At 40.2% G+C, this 23,305-nt stretch overlaps 1 protein-coding gene across 4 annotated transcripts in view; it reads left to right on the plus strand.

The window, feature by feature from the left end:
* Positions 1 to 986: 986 nt before the first annotated feature.
* The window catches only part of MCOLN2 (mucolipin TRP cation channel 2), a 77,733-nt gene continuing 55,414 nt past the window's right edge, over positions 987 to 23,305 (plus strand). For 2 of the 4 annotated variants that reach the window (XM_017851295.1, XM_017851314.1), the window contains exon 1: positions 987 to 1,303. In XM_017851295.1, coding sequence (XP_017706784.1) covers positions 1,227 to 1,303 — 77 coding nt within the window. In that variant the 5' untranslated portion in view covers positions 987 to 1,226. Of the gene's footprint in view, positions 1,304 to 1,596; positions 1,677 to 23,305 lie in introns of those variants that run through there. The other 2 variants (XM_017851300.1, XM_017851309.1) reach the window with 2 other exon arrangements.

The raw sequence follows: 23,305 nt of genomic DNA on the forward strand, positions 1-23,305 counted from the left end.
AAAAAAAAAAAAAAAAAAAAAAAAAACAGGAACAACGGACAAATGAATGCATGTGGAAACAAGAAAATAATGCATAAAAGAGTGAAGAAAAGAGGGGGCCAGGCATAGTGGCTTAACCTGTAATCCTAGTACTTTGGGAGGCCGAGGCAGGAGGATCACTTGAGTCCAGGAGGATCACTTGAGTCCAGGAGTTCAAGGTTGCAGTGAGCCGTGATCACAGCTCAGGTGACAAGTGAGACCCGGTCTCCCCATCCCTTCCCCCCTTCCCCCAAAAAAGGCAGGAGCCCCAGAGGGCCAGGAGTGCCAGGTGCTGCCGCCCGGGGGCAGTGTGGAGGGTGCGTGGGCCACTTTGCCTCAGCGACCACCGCCCGGGTCCCTCTGTAAGGCGCTTCTCAGGCAGACACCCCGAGCCAAAGCGGGCCGCACCGCAGCGCTGGGCACTTGGGTGGAGAGCGTGGGGGCCGCAGGCCAGCGCCGAGACAGGTGTAGCCGTCCCATGCTCGGCGTCCTGCCGCTCCCGGACGGCACCATGCCGCCAGGCATGGAGGTGCTGGACCTGCCGGTGTGGAACCGCTTCTCGGGCCTGTCCTGGGGGCTGCACCACAGGTCAGTGTCCCCGGGCGCCTCTTGGCGCGCTCCACGCCTACCTGGGTGCCCCACCGCCGCCCCCTTTCGGGACTACTTACTTCCTCGGTTCTTCTCGCGCGCGCCTCGGCTCCATCTCCTACAGCCCCCACCCCGCCTCCGCGTCGCCGACCCCTTCTCCGGGAGCGCGAGGAGGATGGTCCGCTGACGCGTGGAAGATGGTCCGCTGACGCGTGGAATAAGTCCCCCGGACCTCAAGTGGGGAAGCTCCGGTCCCTGGTGGGAGGCGGTGGGGCGGGGCGGGGCAGTTCCTTGGGGGGGGGGGGGGGGGGGGGGGGCGGGGCAGTTCCTTGGGGGCGGGGCGGGAGCGCCTCGCCACGCGCCGCATCCTGCAGCCAGAGCACAGAGCAGCCTTTCAGCGGCCGGAGCAGGGCCAGGCGCACCCAGCGACCGCCACGCCTGCCCTAGGGCCGGGGTCTGCGCGCACCGCGCGGCCGGCAGGAAGGGTAAGAGAAGGGGACCCCGCTTAGCAGGGCTCCAACTTCAGCGGACGCGTTTCGGCGAGGGCGAACTGAGTCTGCAGTGAACAATTTTTCCTGTTCCGAATCCCGAGAGCCCTGCAAAGTTTTGAAGGAGGAGGCATGGCCCGTCAGCCTTATCGTTTTCCCCAGGCAAGGATTCCAGAGAGAGGATCAGGTGTTTTCAGGTTAACCGTCAGGTGAGGAGTCTGGGCTGCATCTTTCAGGATGCTAGACTAGAGAAATCTTCCTGAAGTCGATGGCTTTACTTCCGTAGACTAGAGCTTGCCTACTGCCTTGGGAATGCTTATATTAACTGCTTGCAGTTAGTTAAATAAGGCTGGGCTGTGCCTTCCAGAACAAACAGGCCCTTCCCTCAGGTGGGAGGGTTGTAGTGTGGCTAACCCCAGTTCTCTGCCTTTATGAAAAGGCGCACAGTTCAGCCGCTTGGCGCTGCCAGCGGGCCCCTCCTCCGTGGTCACAGCTCCAGCCACCCCAGCACAGTTGAACCAAGGGTGTGAATACAAACAGGCGTTGGCTCCCCCGTTCCCTGCTCTCCAAACAGATATATATGTATGTATCTGAAATATATATGTATGTGTGAGTGTGTGTGTGTCTCTGGTTGTACAGTACTTGTGGGAAACAAAATTGTGTGTCATTGTAAATTGAGAATGGAAGAAAAGGTTAGTAAGAGAGAGGTGGGAGAGGTTTCTTATGGGTGTCAGGATGTAGACTCTGATATTTTATGTAGAAGGAACCAACTACGTAGTTCTCCCCAGAAGTGGGATGTGGGTTTCACACTCAGGAGGTGCTCATCACCTCTGTGATGTGCTAAGCAAAATCGCCCAAGTTTTGGGGAATTTGATAGCTTTCCCCTATTGAGTCAAAGTTTCTTGAGACTTTAGCCTGTCTTCCTCTTCATACCTTAAGAAGAGTCAAACTCCCCTTGCTGTGAACTTTCCACAGGCACACCCTTCTCCTTTAGAAAGCCCTTCATAGGTCAGTTTCTGTGGCCAGAACTCTGAAAACGACACATTTTCCATACAGAGGCCATCATAATAGCAATTTTATTTAACCTCCTGTAATAAAAAATGAGTGAATCCTATTAAAGTGTTTGAGGTAGCCACATTCTTTTCTGTGAAGGAGGAACATATCAAAAGTGTTTTTTTTTTTTTTTAAATAGAGTAATAAATGTAAAATATTTTAATGAAGCAAGTGAGAAGAACTGAGAGGCGTAGTTTGAGCAGAGGGGCACAAAATACAGAACTGAAAGTCGAGAATGATCATATTCACAAGCTGATCTCTTTGGCTAGATCTCTGTCAGTGAAGTGAAACCTAGAACAAGACAATTTTAAAACCGGCGGAAAAAGAGATGGCTTCTTGTGACTATAGCTTTCAAAGTAAAAATAGTGGCCAAAGAAAACTCTTCTGGCTGTAAAATTAAAAGTGGACTTTCCCGAAGCTGGACTGTTTTCTTTAAGGCCTAGAGTCTAAGTTCCATATGTCAGTTCTGAAGAATTAAATCACTCTTTAGTGAGCTCTTGTGTCACATGTTAAGGGGTTCATAGAAAAAAGTGCAGGCATACCTTGTTTTACTGTACTTTGCTTTATTGCACTTTGCAGATACTGCTTTTTTTTGTTTTGTTTTGTTTTGTTTTTTTTACAAATTGAAGGTTTGTGGTAACCCTTTGTTCAGCAAGTCTGTTGGTGCCATTTTTCCAACAGTGGTGCTCACTTTGTGTCTCTGTGTCACATTTTGGCAATTCAATATTTCAAACTTTTTCATCATTATTATTATACCTGTTATGGTGATCTGTGACCAGTGATCTTTGATGTTACTACTGCAATTGTTTTGGGGTACCATGAACTGTGCCCATATAAGACAGGGAACTCAATTAATAAATGTTTTATGTGTTCTGACTACTCCACCAACCAGCCTTTCTTCTATCTCTTTTCCTCTCCCCAACCCTCTCTGTTCCCTGAGACACCACAATATTGAAATTAGCCCAATTAATAACCCTACAGTGGTCTCGAAGTGCTTGAGTGCAAGGGACAATCACAGGTCTCTCACTTTAAAGGTAGAAATGATTAAGCTTAGTAAGGAAGGTATGTTGAAAGCTGAGACAGACCAAAAGCTAGGCATTTTGTGCCATTTGGCCAAGTTTTGAATGCATATGAGATATTCTTGAAGGAAATTATAAGTGCCACTCCAGTGAAAACACAAATGATTAGGAAGCAAAACAGCCTTATTGCTGTTATGGAGAAAGTTTTTGTGGTCTGGATAGAAGATCAAACCAGCCCCAACATTTGCTAAAGCTAAAGTATAATCTAGAGCAAGGCCCAAACTCTCTTCAATTCTGTGAAGGCTGAGAGAGGTGATGAAGCTGCAGAAGAAAAGTTTCAAGCTAGCAGAAGTTGGTTCATAAGCTTTAAGAAAGGAAGCCATGTCTATAACACATAAGTGCAAGGTGAAGCAGAAAGTGCTGATATAGAAGCTGCAGCAAGTTAGTTGGAAGATCTAACTAAGATCATTGATGAAGGAGGCTACTCTAAACAGCAGATTTTCAATGTAGACAAAACAGCCTTCTATTGGAAGGAGACGCCATCTAGGACTTTCCTAGGTAGAGAGGACAAGTCAGTGTCTGATTTCAAAGGTGCAAAGGACAGGATGGCTCTCTAATTAGGAACTAGTACAGCCGGTGACTTTTAAGTTGAAGCCAGTGCTCATTTACCATTCCAAAAATCCTAGGGCACTTAAGAATTATGTTAATCTACTCTGCCTCTGCTTTGTAAATGGAACAACAAAGCCTAGATGACAGTACATTTGTTTACAGCATATTTACTGAATATTTTAAGCTCATGGTTGAGACCTACTGCTCGGAAAAAAAGATTTCTTTCAAAATATTACTGCTCATTGATAATATCTCTGGTCACTGAAAAGTACTAATGGAGATGTACAAGGAGATGAATGTTGTTTTCATATATGTTCACACAACATCCATTCTGCAGCCCATGGATCAAGGAGTAATTTCAATTTTCAAGACTTATTATTTAAGAACTACGTTTTGTAAGGTTATAGGTTGCCACAGAAAATTATTCCTCTGATGAATCTGGACAAAGTAAACCCTTCTGGAAAGGATTCATCATTCTGGATGCCATTAAGAACATTCATGATTCATGGGAAGAGGTCAAAATATTAACATTAACAGGAAGTTTGGAAGAAGTTGATTTTAACCCTCATGGATGACTTTGAAGGGGTCCAGACTTCAGTAGAGGAAGTATTAGGTCAGTGCAAAAGTAATTGTGGGTTTTGCTATTACTTTTAATGGCAAAAAAACCACAATTACTTTTACACCGATCTGCTAACCACAGATATGGTGGAAATACCCAGAGAACTTGAAGAGAGGCCTGAAGATGTGACTGAATTACTGTAATCTCATGATCAAACTAGAATGGATGAGGAGTTGTTTGTTATGGCTGAGCAAAGAAAGTGGTTTCTTGAGATGGAATCTGCTCCTAGTGAAGATGCTATGAGCATTGTTGAAATGACAACACATAATTTAGCATATTCCGTAAACATAGTTGATAAAACAGCAGGGAGGTTTGAGAGGACTGACTCCAATTTTGAAAGAAGTTCTACTGTGAGTAAAATGCAATCAAACAGCATTGCATGCAACAGAGAAATGTTTTGTGACAGGAAGAGTTAATTGATATATCAGACTTCATTGTTGTCTTCTCTTAAGAAATTGCCCTAAACACCCCAGCCTTCAGCAACCACCACCCTAATCAGTCAGCAGCCATCAACAAGGAGGCAAGACCCTCCACTAGCAAAAAGAGTACAGCTTGCTGAAGGTTCAGATGATTGTTAGCATTTTTTAGTAATGAAGTACTTTTAAATTAAGGTGTGTTTTTAGACATAATGCTGTTACAGACTTAATAGACTATGGTATAGTGTAAACATAACTTTTATATGCACTGGGAAACAAAAAAAAAAAATGTGTGACTTGCTTTACTGCAGCATTTGCTTTATTGTGGTGATCTGGAACCAAACTTTCAATATCTCTGAGGTACGCCTGTAATTTTATTTCCAGACTTCATTTTATCAAACTGCAATGTTCTGTTCAGTATTAAATGTTTAAAGTCATGTTTTTGGTTTGTTGATTTGTTTGCTTTGGCAATCATCTGAATTTTTTTTTCTTCCCACTCTTCTCAGCCTGCCTATAGCTGAGCTTTCTACTCTGTTTTGAGCTTGGTCCTCAGCCCCTTTTTTCCTGGTATGAGAGACTGTGTCCAGGGAATGTTGTCCATATTCCTTTTCCCTCAGCTGGGTGGGCTGTTTCCTTTCTTCTCTTTTGAGGGTTGTGTTTTGTTTTCGCCCCTTGAATACATCTCTGTAGTTTCAGCCTAAAACATCTGCCAGGCAGTAATTGATAACTCATGAGGCAGAAGATTCTTGAAAATAGTCTTTGGTGAAATTCTAGAAGACCCACAATTTAAATGGTGGCTTTAAAAATATATCATACTACGGCCGGGCCCAGTGGCTCACGCCTGTAATCCCAGCACTTTGGGAGACCGAGGCAGGCAGATCACGAGGTCAGGAGATCGAGACCATCCTGGCTAACACGGTGAAACCCTGTCTCTACTGAAAATACAAAAAAAAAAAAAAAAAAAAAAAATTAGCTGGGCGTGGTGGCACTCGCCTGTTGTCCCAGCTGCTTGGGAGGCTGAGGTAGGAGAATCACTTGAACCTGGGAGGCGGAGCTTGCTATGAGTGGAGATCACTCCAGTGCACTCCAGCCTGGGCAAGAGAGCAAGACTCTGTCTCCAAAAAAAAAAAAAAAAAAAAAAAAATACTACTTATGCCAACTACAGGGATTTGCTAGAGATAGATAGAATGTAGGGATTCACCAACATGACACTGAGGTGGGCTTGTCCAAAATTAAGGTAACCTCAATGCTTTGAGGAAAAAATGATTATTTCTTTATAACTTCTTCTTTTCCTTAGGGAGAGTCATCAGCATGACTCTATTAAGTTGGGCTCTTACTGAAAATATTGGAGAAAGAAAAATGTTAGGAAATGTCATAATTCCAGTCATCTTCCTCAGTTTTAACTGCATGTGGAATCCCTTATTACTAAGAAATGGAGTTTCCCTTTCTTTATCTGTTCCTCAGAGAACTGTTTCTTCAAGTTTCCAAAGGAGTGTCGCTTGTTTAGAAAAGCACATTAAAATATGCAGCCCTAGTTCTGCTTTCCTGGTGTTCAGAGGCAGCAAAGTGGGGATCAGAGGTGATTTTTAGGAATTTGGTGGCATGGTTGTCTGTAGGGAAACTCCTGAAAGGTTAGCATGTTCATCTTTCATGAGTGGTTCTAATGGAAAATGAAAAGCCCCTACGGCCTTCCTTCAGGGTGCTTCTTAGTGTTAGAATGACCATGTCATTTATGTTCTGAGAACTGTTAAGAAGGGAACCAAAGTTTTCTTCTTTGCCTTTTTTCCTCTCAACTTCATTTAATTGACACCGACCTACCCTGCTCAGCTACCTCAGAACCTCAGTTGGCTAGACATTTTTCTTTCTTCCTCTCTTGTGAGACTAGCAGATCACGAGAAAATTTGTTCATCATAGGAATTGGAGTGAAAAAATGACGTGCGAGTTGTTAGGAATGGTCTAAAATATTTCATCTGTTGGACTGCCCCCGATATCATCCTGGTGCCAACACAGTCATTACTGTAGAAACACTGAATTTTAGTCTCCGTATCTACCACTCCTTCCATCCTCTACCCCAAACCAATCACACACAAACTAAGCAGGGAAATACCTGACTACCTGATACATATCAGACTCTTTCTTTTTGAAATAGCACATTTTAACTCATAATAATGATTCAAGAATTCACACGTTAATCACCAAAAATGAACAAAAAAGGAAAACTTAATGAAGAAAATTAAAATTACCTATAATACTATTTCACAGAGATTATAAAAATATGGAGGCTTTTTTGGCTGGTTCATGTGCTTCTAGACTTTAAAATGTCTATATATACATATGAATGCTGGCTTTTTTTTCCAGTCTGGGTCTTGTTCTGTCACCCAGGCTGGGATGCAGTGGCACAATGACAGCTTACTGCAGCCTCAAACTTCATTCAAGTCTCAAGTGATCCTCCTGCCTCAAGTAGCTGGGACTACAGGTGCCTGCCACCACTCCTGGCTAGCTTATTATTATTAATTATTATTATTATTTCTAGAGATGGAGGTCTCCCTATGTTGCCCAGGCTGGTCTCAAACTCCTGGGCCCAAGGGATCCTCCTGCCTCAGCTTCCCAAAGCTCTGGGATTACAGGCCGAAGCCACCATGCCCAGCTTATGCTGACGTTTTTTGAAAAATGAGATCTCAATATATCTATTCTGTAACTTTAAGAAAATTGCAATATGTCATAGACATCTTCAAGTCAGTGCAAAGTTACAAATAGGGCTGCAATTAACATTTTTGTAACTAACTCATTTTTTTAAAGTTTGCATTATAAATCCATAGAAGTTTGAATTTTTTTTTTTTTTTTTTTTTGAGATGGAGTCTCGTTCTGTTGCCCAAGCTGAAGTGCAGTGGCATGATCTCGGTTCACTGCAACCTCTGCCTCGCAGGTTCACATGATTCTCCTGCCTCAGCCTCCCAAGTAGCTGGGATTACAGGCGTATACCACCACGTCTGGCTAATTTTTTTTTTTATTTTTAGTAGACACGAGGTTTCACTATGTTGTCCAGACTGGTCTCAAACTCCTGACCTTGTGATCTGCCTGCATTGGCCTTCCAATGTGCTGGGATTACAGGCGTGAGCCACCGTGCCCAGCCCAGAAGTTTGATTCTTAAGTCACTTTTATAGATACTGCCCAAGTGCCAATCAAAATTTACATTTCTTTTAATAGTTTTAAAATCATTCTTCATAAATAAAAGTAAGATAAGTTTTACCAACCTGATTGTTAGTAAGTTTTATTGTTAAATGTTCACTGGCTTGTTCAGATCCATTGCCTGTTATATTGGATTGTCTTTTTCTTATTAATAGTCTGGAGCTCTTTACAGGTCATAATAGATAGTTAACTTTTCCTGTGTAAATACATTGCACATTTTTCTCCAAATCTCTTTGTCGTTTAACTTTTTGAAGTCTTCCATTTTATGTTAAGATCTGTCAGTCATTTTACATCTTCTAAATTTTTTTGTACTTAAAAGGCATGTTAAATTGTTTTAAAAATCCTATATCTTATACTACTATCAATTTTATTTTAAAATGTGTCTAAATTTTATTTTGCATTCAGTTTGAGAGAGTACTTTTTCTCTTTCCCAAATGGATAGCAAATTATTATAATAACAACTCATTGAATAATTTATTCTTTGGAAAGACTAGGAATAATGAGTAAAACAAAGTAGGGTTTCTATCATCAGCAAACCAGGCAACTAAATTACCTACAACTTGCTAATGTATCTTGACTAAGCAAGACTTACTTTTAAATATATTTTAATTCACTTTTTAATATTAATATTTTAGACTTTCTATTATTTTTATGTTAATTAATATTGTTGTTATTATTATTTGATCACAAAAGATATTAACCAAGGAAAAGTTCATGTAGTCAAGGTTGATGTCTCATTATTGATTCATTACTTTTTTCCAACAGATTTTCATTGAACATCTATTACGTGTTAGATACTATGCTGTATGCTGGGCTATATGGTAATAAGCAAGACCCACCCTTCATGAAGTCCGTTGTAGGGGAAACCAATAAAGATTGTGATTGCAATTATGAAGGAAATAAAGTGATGATAGAGGCAGTGGGGAAGGCCACATTAATAGAGTGGCCAGAGAGCCCTCTCTACCGAGGTGTCATTTGTGCTGAGAGATGAAGGGTGACAGGAAGAAACCAGACGCACAAAGAACTGGGGGAACAGCAGTAGGGTGTATGAAATGGTGAGTGAAATGTGCAGAGCAGGGACTGTCCACAGCCAGGAAAGAAGCCATTGTGTAGTGAGGAAGGGGAAGAGGGTATGGGAGGAGTGGGCAGGAGTCTTTTAGCAGTGGTAGGAGGTTTGGATTTTACTCTGAGCGAGGGAGAAAGCCCCTAAAGAAAGCCCCTAAAGCAAAGAAGTGATGTCTGACTTATGCTTTTAGAATTACCCCTCTGGCTACCATGTGGAGAATTGGGAGGCTATTGCAGTTGGGTAAGAGATGACAGTGCTTGGACCAGGGAGGCTGCAGTGCATAGAGAGAGATGGAGACTACTCCTTGATGTGTTTTGAAGGAAGACTTGATAAATTGAATGTGAGGATTGAATACAAAGGGAACTAAAAGCATACTTTAGAGCAGTGGTTCCCATACTTTGCTACACGTTAGAATCACCTGAGTAACTTTAAAAATCCTGATGCCCAGTTCACTCCTCCTGCTAATTAAATCAGAATGTCTTGGGGCTGAGAGGCAAGCACTGAAATCTTTTAAAAATCCTCAGGTGGGCTGGACACTATGGCTCACACCTGTAATCCCAGCACTTTGGGAGGCTGAGGTGGGAGGATCGCTTGAGTCCAAGAGTTCAAGACCAGCCTGGGCAACATAGCAAAACCTGTCTCCATTTTAAAAAGCAAAAATTAAAATTTAAAAAAATCCTCAGATGATTCTGCTGTGCACCTAAGATGGAGAATGGACTAAGGATTGCAGCTGGGCCACTGAATACACTAAGGATTCCAACTGAAGCATTTTTTTAAATGCTAATAGCAATGCATTTATTTTTTTAAAATTATTTCAGTAGTTTTTGGGGAACAGGTGGCATTTGGTTACATGAATAAGTTCTTCAGTGGTGATTTCTGAGATTTTTGTGCACCCATCACCCAAGCAGTATACACTGTACCTAATGTGTTTTCTTTTAACTTTTGCCCCATTCCAACCCTTTCCCCTGAGTCGCCAAAGTCCATAGTATGATTCTTATGTCTTTGCATCCTCATAGCCCAGCTCACACCTGTAAGTGAGAATATATGATGTTTGGTTTTCCATTCCTGAGTTACTTCACTTAGAATAATGGTCTTCAGATCCATCCAGGTTGCTGTGAATGCCATTATTTTGTTCCTTTTTATAGCTGAGTAGCATTCAATGATGTGTGTATATATATATATATATATACACACACACACACACATATACATATCACCTTTTCTTTATCCACTCATTTATTGATGGGCATCTGGGCTGGTTTTATATTTTTGCAGTTACAAATTGTGCTGCTATAAGCATGCATGTACAAGTATCTTTTTCATATAATGACTTATTTTCCTCTGGGTAGATACTCAGTAGTGGGATTGCTGGATCAAATAGTAGTTCTACTTTTAGTCCTTTGAGGAAACTCTACACTGTTTTCCATAGTGGTTGTAAGAGTTTACATTCCCACCAGCAGTTTAAAAGTGTTGCCTTTTCACCCCATCCCTGCCAACATCTATTTTTTGATTTTTTGATTATGGCTATTCTTGCAGGAGTGAGGTGGTATCACATTGTGGTTTTGATCTGCATTTCCCTCATCATTAGTGATGTTGAGCAGTTTTTCATATGTTTGTTTGCCATTTGTATATCTTCTTTTGAGAATTGTCTATTCATGTCTTTAGCCCACGTTTTGATGGGATTTTTTTTTTCCTTGCTGATTTGAGTTCCTTGTAGATTCTGGATATTAGTCCTTTGTCAGATGTATAGATTGTGAAGATTTTCTCTCACTCATTGGGTTGTCTGTTTATTCTGCTGATTGTTTCTTTTGCTGTGCAGAAGCTTTTTTTTTTTTTTGAGATGGAGTTTTGATCTTGTTACCCAGGCTGGAGTGCAATGGTGCTATCTTGACTCTCTGCAACCTCTGCGTCCTGGGTTCAAGTGATTCTCCTGCCTCAGCCTCCTGAGTAGCTGGGATTATAGGCATGCACCACCAACATGCCCGGCTAATTTTGTATGTTTAGTAGAGACGGGGTTTCTGCATGTTGGTCAGGCTGTTCTCGAACTCCCGACCTCAGGTGATCTGCCCACCTCGGTCTTCCAAAGTGATGGGATTATAGGTGTGAACCGCCATGCCTGGCCCAGTTTTATTCTTCTACATGTGGCCTGCCAATTATTCCAGCACCATTTGTTGAATAGGGTATCCTTTTCCCACTTTATGGTTTTGTTTGCTTTGTTGAACATTAGTTGGCTTTAAGTATTTGGCTTTATTTCTGGGTTCTCTATTCTGTTCCATTGGTTTATATGCCTATTTTTATATCAGTACCATGCTGTTTTGGTGACTGTGGCCTTAGAGTATAGTTTGAAGTCAGGTAATGTGATGCCTCCAGATTTGTTCTTTTTGCTTAGTCTTGCTTTGGCTATGCAGGCTCTTTTTTTGGTTCCATATGAATTTTAGGATTTTTTTCCTAGTTCTGTGAAGAATGATGGTGGTATTTCGATGGGAATTGCATTGGATTTGCAGATTGCTTTTGGCAGTATGGTCATTTTCATAATATTGATTCTACCCATCCATGAGCATGGAATGTGTTTCCATTTGTTTGTGTCATATATGATTTCTTTTAGCAGTGTTTTGTAGTTTTCCTTGTAGAGGTCTTTCACCTCCTTGGTTAAGTATATTCCTAATTTTAAATTTTGTGGTTTTTTTTTGGTTTGTTTTTTGTTTTTTTGCAGCTGTTGTGAAAGGGATTGAGTTCTTTATTTGATTCTCAGCTTGGTCAGCAGCTGAAGCATTTGAATGAATGTGTACAGATCGCTGCTTTGAGCAGATGGGTGGAGGAGCAGTTGGAGGATGGGTTTGAGAGACCAATTAGACCTGTGGGTGGAGTTTCATAAAAAAGGTTGGATAAGGAAGTCTGCTCAAGAGAGAGATTTCCTGGAGATGCAAATATGGAAACCCACATCATGTAGAGAGTATTTAAAGTCATAGGATTGGACAAGCTGTTTTAGAACAGAGGATAGAGACTAGAAGAATCCATACTGTGCCTCAAGGCACTCTGACGTCAAGAGGAGGGGCGTGTCCTGGAAACTGACAGAAGAGGTTGTCCCAAGGAGGTAGTGGTCAGCTGTATCAAATGCTGCAGAGCCAATAAGCCTGAAAAGTGTTTGTTAGAATCTATAGCAAGAGATGGTTTACCCTGAGCATTTTAATGAAGTAATAGAAAGGGGAACCCAGTGTTTCTTCTAGAGAATCTGTACCACAAAGTCAGCTTGAGGAGGTAAGTGCTGGGTTCATTCCGTCAGCTGGCTTTACTTTTTTTTCTCATTTTGATAATATGACCATATAGAAGTTTCTTGAATGTATGGACTAGGATGGCTATTTGATAAAATGTCACACATTTTAAATTTTATTTCAATTTTTCTTTTTGAGACAGGGTCTTGCTCTGTTGCAGACTGGAGTGCACTGGTGTGATCATGGCTCACTGCAGCCTCGACCTCCCTGGGCTCAAGCAATCCTCCCACCTTAGCCTCCCAAGTAGCTGGGACTACAGGCACAAGCCAGCATGCCCAGCGAACTTTTTGTATTTTTAGTACAGACGGGTTTTGCCATGTTGCCCAGGCTGTTCTCGAACTCCTGAGCTCAAGTGATCCACTGCTGCCGTCTCCCAAAGTGCTGGGATTACAGGCATGAACCACCACACTTGGCCATATTGAGTTATTTTATCCTTTGGTATTAATATATTGCTTGCTTTCAACAAAACAGGAAGAAGAGAGGAATGGATACTGGGCAGGCAACTAGTAGTGTCTGTCACGAAGTCTAACAATGTACTTTTCAGGCTTCTTTTCCCAGGAAGGGATTGGATATTCTCCACAAAATGAGAGAGTAAAGAAAGAAGCAGACATGGGATCCAAGAGATGGGGGTTCAAATTTAGGAAGGTAGTGAAGGAGTTCCTAAAGTTATGGCCTTGAAAAGTGATTAGAAAGCAACCAGGTAGATTTGAGCAAAAGGATGAGGGCTGTAGGCATTGGTGTGTCTCCATGGAAGAAAGAAATTGACAGGGTACCTGGCTTGTGTGTCTTTAAGGGTGGTGTCAGATTCAACCAGAGCTTGGNGTTTTGTTTGCTTTGTTGAACATTAGTTGGCTTTAAGTATTTGGCTTTATTTCTGGGTTCTCTATTCTGTTCCATTGGTTTATATGCCTATTTTATATCAGTACCATGCTGTTTTGGTGACTGTGGCCTTAGAGTATAGTTTGAAGTCAGGTAATGTGATGCCTCCAGATTTGTTCTTTTGCTTAGTCTTGCTTTGGCTATGCAGGCTCTTTTTTTGGTTCCATATGAATTTTAGGATTTTTTTCCTAGTTCTGTGAAGAATGATGGTGGTATTTCGATGGGAATTGCATTGGATTTGCAGATTGCTTTTGGCAGTATGGTCATTTTCATAATATTGATTCTACCCATCCATGAGCATGGAATGTGTTTCCATTTGTTTGTGTCATATATGATTTCTTTTAGCAGTGTTTTGTAGTTTTCCTTGTAGAGGTCTTTCACCTCCTTGGTTAAGTATATTCCTAATTTTAAATTTTGTGGTTTTTTTTTGGTTTGTTTTTTGTTTTTTTGCAGCTGTTGTGAAAGGGATTGAGTTCTTTATTTGATTCTCAGCTTGGTCAGCAGCTGAAGCATTTGAATGAATGTGTACAGATCGCTGCTTTGAGCAGATGGGTGGAGGAGCAGTTGGAGGATGGGTTTGAGAGACCAATTAGACCTGTGGGTGGAGTTTCATAAAAAAGGTTGGATAAGGAAGTCTGCTCAAGAGAGAGATTTCCTGGAGATGCAAATATGGAAACCCACATCATGTAGAGAGTATTTAAAGTCATAGGATTGGACAAGCTGTTTTAGAACAGAGGATAGAGACTAGAAGAATCCATACTGTGCCTCAAGGCACTCTGACGTCAAGAGGAGGGGCGTGTCCTGGAAACTGACAGAAGAGGTTGTCCCAAGGAGGTAGTGGTCAGCTGTATCAAATGCTGCAGAGCCAATAAGCCTGAAAAGTGTTTGTTAGAATCTATAGCAAGAGATGGTTTACCCTGAGCATTTTAATGAAGTAATAGAAAGGGGAACCCAGTGTTTCTTCTAGAGAATCTGTACCACAAAGTCAGCTTGAGGAGGTAAGTGCTGGGTTCATTCCGTCAGCTGGCTTTACTTTTTTTTCTCATTTTGATAATATGACCATATAGAAGTTTCTTGAATGTATGGACTAGGATGGCTATTTGATAAAATGTCACACATTTTAAATTTTATTTCAATTTTCTTTTGAGACAGGGTCTTGCTCTGTTGCAGACTGGAGTGCACTGGTGTGATCATGGCTCACTGCAGCCTCGACCTCCCTGGGCTCAAGCAATCCTCCCACCTTAGCCTCCCAAGTAGCTGGGACTACAGGCACAAGCCAGCATGCCCAGCGAACTTTTGTATTTTAGTACAGACGGGTTTTGCCATGTTGCCCAGGCTGTTCTCGAACTCCTGAGCTCAAGTGATCCACTGCTGCCGTCTCCCAAAGTGCTGGGATTACAGGCATGAACCACCACACTTGGCCATATTGAGTTATTTTATCCTTTGGTATTAATATATTGCTTGCTTTCAACAAAACAGGAAGAAGAGAGGAATGGATACTGGGCAGGCAACTAGTAGTGTCTGTCACGAAGTCTAACAATGTACTTTTCAGGCTTCTTTTCCCAGGAAGGGATTGGATATTCTCCACAAAATGAGAGAGTAAAGAAAGAAGCAGACATGGGATCCAAGAGATGGGGTTCAAATTTAGGAAGGTAGTGAAGGAGTTCCTAAAGTTATGGCCTTGAAAAGTGATTAGAAAGCAACCAGGTAGATTTGAGCAAAAGGATGAGGGCTGTAGGCATTGGTGTGTCTCCATGGAAGAAAGAAATTGACAGGGTACCTGGCTTGTGTGTCTTTAAGGGTGGTGTCAGATTCAACCAGAGCTTGGTGATAAAGTTATAATTGGTGTACAGAAAACTAACCAAATGGGGAAAAGGGCAATTAACTCCAGGAAAATAGTTCGAGTGAGGAAGAATATAACGTTACAGTATGTTAATAGCTCAACTCTGAAGAGTTTTTACGTAGTCACTTCATAAAATCAGACGTTAATTTATCCAAAATTTGCATTAAAACTTGGTTGGGAATATGAGTAGGGAGGTGAAATGTATGTTGGGGAGAAGATATAAGAGCTAAATCCATATTTTCCAAGTGAGGATTCAAATTGATAATATCTAAAATGAAAAAATAGTGGCATAAGAAAAATAAGTGGTACAAAGTTTTTAAAGAGCATTATATATTATTGAGGAGAATTTTTTATATTATCTTTTATTCTTTTTTTTGAAGACGAGTCTCGCTCTGTCGCCCATGGCTGGTAGTGCGCCATGCGCCCGCGATCTCAGCTCATGCTCATAGCTCCGCCTCTCACGGTTTTATCATGCCATTTCTCTGCGTGCCTGCAGGCCTCCCGAGTAGCTGGGACTACAGGCCCGCCGCCCCTTCAAGAGCTCGCCCGGCTACATTTTTGTACATCCTTTTAGTGAGACGGGGTTCACCGTGTTCCGCCAGCATGGTCCCCGCTCATCCTGACCTCGTATGCCGCCACCGTCCTCGGCCTCCCAAAGTGCGGATTACAGGCCTTGAGCCACCTGCGCCGGCTAGAAATTTTTAAAGTAGGGCCAGGCACAGTGGCTCACGCCTGTAATCCCAGCACTTTGGGAGGCCGAGGCGGGTGGATCACGAGTTCAGGAGATCCAGACCAGCCTGGCCAACATGGTGAAACCCCGTCTCTACTAAAAATACAAAAATTAGCTGAGCGTGGAGGTGCGCCTGTAATCCCAGCTACTCAGGAGGCTGAGGCAGGAGAATCACTTGAACCCGGGAGGCAGAGGTTGCAGTGAGCCGAGATTGCGCCATTGCACTCCAGCCTGGGCAACAGGGCGAGACTCCGTCTCAAAAAAAAAAAAAAAAGAAAGAAATTTAAAAGGAAATGACTTTTAAAAAGACAGATAAAAGCAGTTGCACCTAAGGAACAGAAATCAGAGGTGTGGTTTATTAATAATTCATTTAAAATTACGTACAGGCCAGGGGCAGTGTCTCACACCTGTAATCCCAGCACTTTGGGAGGCCAGGGGGAAGGATCATCTGCATCCAGGAGTTTGAGACCAGCCTGGGCAACGTGGCAAGACCCCATCTCTACAAAAAATTAAAAAATAAGCTGAGCATGGCAGTACACACCTATGGTCCTAGCTACTCTGGAAACTGAGGTAGAAGGATTGCTTAAGCTCAGGAAGTTAAGGCTGCGATGAGCCATGATTGCATCACTGCACTCCAGCCTGGGTGACAGAGTGAGATCCTATCTCAAAAAAAGAAAAAAAGAAAAAAAAAAAAAGAAAAGAAAAATACAGTTATATCATTATTAAATTTTGGGGAAATAAAGGTGGTGGGGAGTTAGGTGAGGCCAGATCATGCGGAGCCACACAGATTTGGGTTGCTGGTGTGGGGACCGAGGAGGCTGGTTTTACCACTCACTGTGATGAGGATAAAAATGAAGGATAGATTTGGGAAGTGATTTGCCCTGCGTACCCTGCCCCATCCCCTGAGACTGGTAAGATATACTTGTGAATTAAAAAAAAAAAAAATTCTGTCCGGGCTCAGTGGCTCACGCCTGTAATCCCAGCACTTTGAGAGGCCAGGGTGGGTGGATCATCTGAAGTCAGGAGTTCGAGACCAGCCTGGCCAACATAGTGAAACCCTGTCACTACTAAAAATAAAAAGTAGTAATAAAAAAAATTAGCTGCGCATGGTAGCAGGCGCCTGTAGTCCCAGCTACTCTGTAGGCTGTGGCAGGATAATTGCTTGAACCCGCGAGGTGGAGGTTGCAGTGAGTCAAGATTGCACCACTGCACTCCAGCCTAGGTGACAGAAAGAGACTCCATCTCAAAAAGAAAAAAAAATTGTATACTGCTACACCAATATATGATACCTAAACAGATCTGGTAAGAAACATGATGCCTATTAGGATTATTTTCTGTATTTTCTGTTTGTTTGTTGGGGCCAGGGGAACAAACATCAATTTCTTTAAAGCTAACAAGTTTATAATAGCAGCTGGGACAACAAAGAACAACCACAGCTAAGGTGTGGCTGGAGCTCTGAAACAATAAGGAAGTAGTTCCCTATATTTTTTATAACTTGTTTCCAACAGTTAAAAGAACATCTACCCTCTCTAAATATGTATTCATTTACATAGCATATGCCAAACCATATGTATATTATGAAACAGATAAAATTAACATTTTAAGGGATGGGATAGATGAGATATTAAAAATGAATTGCCAGGCTGGACACGGTGGCTCATTGCCTTGAATCCTAGTGCTTTGGGAGGCCAAGGCTGGAGGCTTGCTTGAGGCCAGGAGTTCAAGACCAACCTGGCTAACATAGTGAGACCCCATCTCTATTTTTTTATTTTAAAAAATTAAAATAGAAAAAAAAATGTATTGCCAACTGCAGCAACTTTACGTTATGACTTCATAGTGTCGTTAGCAAATATCTTATGGTACTATATATTTAAAGCCACGCACCTCATTTAGCAATAGTAGATTTAACCAATATTTTAAATAGTTTTCTTGATAAATCTGCTTCCCCCCACCCCAGCTTCTTTTCAGATCAGATATGCTTTTCATCTTTTTTTTTAAAACTCATGGCTTACAACATTTAGAGTGTTAGCTCTCCTATTTTTTTAATATTAATTTAGGTTTACATTAGTTTTACAATAGACCTAATTTTTTGCAAGAATTTTTATCTTTTATTTTTAATTTTGTGGGTACATTGTAGGTGTAATATTTATGGGATGCATCAGATGTTTTGATACAGGCATGCAATGCATTATAATCACATCATGGAGCATGGGGTATTCATTCCCTCAAGCATTTATCCTTTGTATTACAGACAGTCCAATGATACTCTTTAATTATTTTAAAATATACAATTATTATTGACTAGAGTCACCTTGGTGTGCTATGAAATACTAGGTCTTATTCATTCTTCCTTTTTCTTTGTACCTATTGACCCATCCCTACTGCCCCTTCAACCCGGATCTCTCTGCCACACTATTCTTCCCAGCCTCTGGTAACCATCCTTCTATTCTCTCTGTCCATGAATTTAATTGTTTTGATTTTTAGATCCCACAAATAAGTGAGAACATACAATATTTGTCTTTCTGTGCCTGACTTATTTCACTTAACATAATGATCGCCAGTTCCATCCATGTTGTTGCAAATGACAGGATCTCATTTTTTATGGCTGAATAATGCTCCATTGTGTGTTTGTACCACATTTTCTTTATCCATTCATCTGCTGATGGACATACAGATTGCTTCCAAATCTTAGCTATTGTGATCTGGTCTGCAACAAACATGAGAGTGCAGATATCTCTTTTGATATTACTGATTTCCTTTCTTTTGGGCATATACCCAGCAGTGGGATTGCTAGATCATATGGTAGCTCTATTTTTAGTCTTTTGAGGAACCTCCAAACTGTTCTCCATAGTGATTGTACTGATTTACAGCCCCACCAACAGTGTACGAGAGTTCCCCTTTCTCAACATCCTCACCAGCATTTGTTATTGCCTGTCTTTTGGATACAAGCCATTTTAACTGGGGTGAGATGATATCTCATTGTAGTTTTGATTTGCATTTCTCTAATGATCAGTGATGTTGAGCACCTTTTCATATCCCTTTTTGTGATTTATATGTCTTCTTTTGAGACATACAAAGTCTATTCAAGTCTTTTGCCCATTTTTTGATCAGATTATTAGGTTATTTTTTATAGAATTGTTTGAACTCCTTATATGTTGTGGCTATTAATCCCCAGTTTGCAAATATTTTCTCCCTTTCTATGGGTTGTCTTTTCACTTTGTTGATTGTTTCCTTTGCTGTGCAGAAGCTTTTAAACTTGATTTGATCCCATTTATTCATGTTTGCTTTGGTTGCCTGTGCTTGTGGGATATTGCTCAATAAATTTTTGTCCTGGAGATTTTCCCCAGTGTTTTCTTGTAGTAGTTTCATAGTTTGAGATCTTAAAGTCTTTAATCCATTTTGATTTGATTTTTGTATATGGTGATAGATAGGGGCTTAGTTTCATTCTTTTGCATGTGGATATCCAGTTTCCCCAATACCATTTATTGAAGAGACTTTCTTTTCCCCAGTTTATGTTCTTGTCACCTTTGTTGAAAATGAGTTCACTGTAGGTGTGTGGATTTGTTTCTGGGTTCTCTATTCTGTTTCATTGGTCTGTGTATCTGTTTTGTGTTTTGATTCTGTGTAATACCATGCTGTTTTGGTTAGTATAGCTATGTGGTAAAATTTGAAGTCAGATAATGTGATTCCTCCAGTTGTGTTCTTTTTGGTGAGGATAACTTTTACTATTCTGGGTTCTTTGTGGTTCCATATCAATTTCAGGATTTTTTTTCTATTTCTATGAAGAATGTCATGGATATTTTGATAGGGATTGCATTGAGTCTGCAGATGGCTTTGGAGTGTGGACATTTTAACAATATTGATTATTCCAATTTATGAACATGAAATATCTCCATTTTTGGTGTCCTCTTCAATTTCTTTCATCAGTGTTTTATAGTTTTCATTATAGAGATATTTCACTTCTTTGGATGAGTTAATTTCTAGGTATTTTATTTGTGGCTATTGTAAATGGGATTACTTTTTAATTTTCTTTTTCAGATTGTTCACTCTTGCACATAGAAATGCTACTGATTTTTGTATGTTGATACTGTATCCTGCAACTTTACTAAAATTGTTTATCAGTTCTAATTGTTTTTTAGTGGAGTCTCTAGTTTTTTTCCAAATATAAGATCATCTCATCTACAAACAAGGATAATATGACTTCTTCATTTCCAGTTTGGATACCCTTTATATCTTTCTCTTTTCTGATTGCTCTAGCTAGAAATTCCAGTACTATGTTGAATAACAGTGGTGAAAGTGGGCATCCTTGTTGTGTTCCAGATCTGAGAGGAAAGCCTTTCAGTTTTTCCCCATTCAGTATGATACTAGCTGTGGGTATGTTGTATATGGTATTTATTATGTTGAGGTATATTCCTTCTATATCCAGTTTATTAAGGGTTTTTATCATGAAGCAATGTTGAGTTTTATCAAATGCTTTTTCAGTATCACTTGAAATGATCATATTGTTTTCATTTTTCATTCTATTAATATGATGCATCACATTGATTGATTTGCATGTGTTGAACCATCCTTGCATCCCAGGGATAAATCCCACTTGGTCATGATGAATGATCTTTCTAATGTATTGTTGAATTTGGTTTGCTGGTATTTTGGTTGAGGAGCTTTGTATTAATATTCATTAGAGATATTGGCCTGTAATTTTTTTTATGTGTCTTATGGTTTTAGTATCAGGGTAATACTGGCCTTATAGGATGAGTTTGGAAGTATTTTTTCCTTTTCTATTTTTCAGAAAAGTTTAAGTAGGATTGGTATTAGTTCTTCTTTAAATGTTTGGTAGAATTCAACAGTGAAGCTGTGATGGTTAATATGAGTGTCAACTTGATTGGATTGAAGGATACAAAGTATTGATCCTGGGTGTGTCTGTGAGGATGTTAAGGAGATTAACATTTGAGTCAGTGGGCTGGGAAAGGCAGACCCACCCTTATTCTGGGTGGACACAATCTAATCAGCTGCCAGCGTGGCTAGAATATAAGCAGGCAGAAAATGTGAAAAGAGAGACTGGCCTAGTCTCCCAGCCTATGTCTTTCTCCCGTGCTGGATGCTTCCTGCCCTCAAACATCGGACTCCAAGTTCTTCAGTTTTAGAACTCGGACTGGCTCTCCTTGCTCCTCAACCTGCAGATGGCTTATTGTGGGACCTTGTGATCGTGTGAGTTAATACTTAATAAATATATATATATAAAATATATGTGTATATTGTGTGTGTGTATATATATATATACACACACATATACATTCCATTAGTTCTGTCCCTCTAGAGAACCTGACTAATACCGAAACCATCAGGTCCTGGGTTTTTCTTTGCTGGGAGACTTCCTATTACAGCTTCAATCTCATTACTTGTTATTGGTCTATTCAGGTTTTGGATTTCATCCTGGTTCAATCTTGGTAGGTTGTGTGTGTCCATTTTTTCTATATTTTCCAATTTGTTGGTATATAGTTGCTCGTAGTATCCAATAATGATGTGAATTTCTATAGTATCAGTTGTAATGTCTCCCTTTTTCATTTCTGATTTTATTTATTGGATCTTCTCTCTTTTTTAGTCTGGCTACAGTTTTGTCAATTTTCTTTTAGCTTTTCGAAAACCAACTTTTGTTTCATTGATCTTTTGTATTATTTTCTTTATTTCAATTTCATTTATTTCTGCTCTGATCTTTATTTATGTTTCTACTAATTTTGGCTTTAGTTTGCTCTTGCTTTTGTAGTTCTGTAAGATGTATCATTAGATTGTTTATTTGAAGTTTTCCTTTTTTTTTTTTTTTTTTTGATGTAGGCACCTAAAGCTATAAAATTCCCTTTTAGTACTGCTTTTCCTGTATCCCATAGATTTTGGTAGGTTGTGTTTCCATTATCATTTGTTCCAATAAATTTTTAAATTTCTGTCTTAATTTCTTTATTGACCCACTGGTCATTCAGGAGCATTTTATTCAATTTCCATACATTTGTATAGTTTCCAAAATTCCTTTTGTTATTTCTAATTTTATGCTGTTATGGTCAGAAAAGATACTTGAAATTATTTCAAGTTTTTTTTTAATGTTTGAAGACTTGTCTTGTGACTTAATATATGGTCTGTCTTTGAGAATGATCCATGTGCTGAGGAAAAAACTGTGTATTCTGTAGCCATTGGATGAAATGTCCTGTAAATATGTATTAGATCCATTTGGTCTACAGTGCAGATTAAGTCCAGTGTTTCTTTGTTGATTTTCTATTTGGAAGATCTATCTAATGCTGAAAGTGGGGTGTTTTAAGTCTCCAGCTGTTATTTTATTGGGGCCTATCTCTCTCATTAGCTCTAATAATATTTTCTTTATATATCTGGGTGCTCCAATGTTGGGTGCATATATATTTAAAATTGTTATATTCTCTTGCTGAATTGACCCCTTTTCGTTATATAGTGAACTTTTTTGTCTCTTCATATAGTTTTTGTCTTAAAATCTGTTTTGTCTGATATAAGCATAGCTACTCCTGCTCTTTTTTGGTTTCTTTCTCCATCCCTTTATTTTCAGTCTATGTGTGTATTTATAGGTGAAGTGTATTTTTTGTAGCCAACAGATTAGTGGGGTTTTTTTTTTAATCCATTTAGCCAGTCTATGTCTTTTGATTGGAGAGTTTAGTCCATTTACATTCAATGTTATTGATAATTAAGGACCTACTCCTGGCACTTTGTTATTTATTTTCTGATTGTTTTGTGGTCTTCTTTCTCTCCTTCTTTCTTGTCGTCCTTTAATGACGGTGATTTTCTCTGGTGATATGATTTAGTTTCTTGCTCTTTACTTTTTGTGTATCTGTTGTCTGTTTTTTGGTTTGAGGTTACCATGAGGCTTCCACATACTATCTTATAAACCATCATTTTGAGCTGATAACAACCTAACCCCATTTGTATAAGCAAACAAGCAAAAAAAGAACAAACAAAACAAAACAAAAAAACTAACAAAAACTCTATGCCTTAATGTTGTCTCCCCGACTTTTAAACTTTTTGTTGTTTATATCTTATTGTACGTCTGTGTCTTGAAAAGTTGTTGTAGTTATTATTTTTTATTGGTTTGCCAATTTAGTCTTTCTACTTAGGATGAGAGTAGTTTACACAAGGCAGTTACAGGGTTATAATATTTTTTGTTTTTCTGTGTACTTTCTAATACCAGTGAGTAAAATCTTTTTTTTTTTTTTTTTTTTTTTTTTTTTTTTTTTTTTTTTGAGATGGAGTCTCAGTCTGTCATCCAGGCTGGAGTGCAATGGCACTATCTCGGCTCACTGCAACCTCCGCCTCCTGAGTTCAAGTGATTCTCCTGCCTCAGCCTCCCCAGCAGCTGGGATTACAGGCATGCGCCACCATGCCTGGCTAATTTTTGTATTTTTAGTAGAGATGGGGTTTCACCATGTTAGTCAGGCTGGTCTCGAACTCCTGACATCGTGATCTGCCCGCCTCGGCCTCCCAAAGTGCTGGGATTATGGGTGTG

This window comes from Rhinopithecus bieti, unplaced genomic scaffold (genome assembly GCF_001698545.2).
Source record: "Rhinopithecus bieti isolate Rb0 unplaced genomic scaffold, ASM169854v2 scaffold_1467, whole genome shotgun sequence".
NCBI classification, from domain to species: domain Eukaryota; kingdom Metazoa; phylum Chordata; class Mammalia; order Primates; family Cercopithecidae; genus Rhinopithecus; species Rhinopithecus bieti.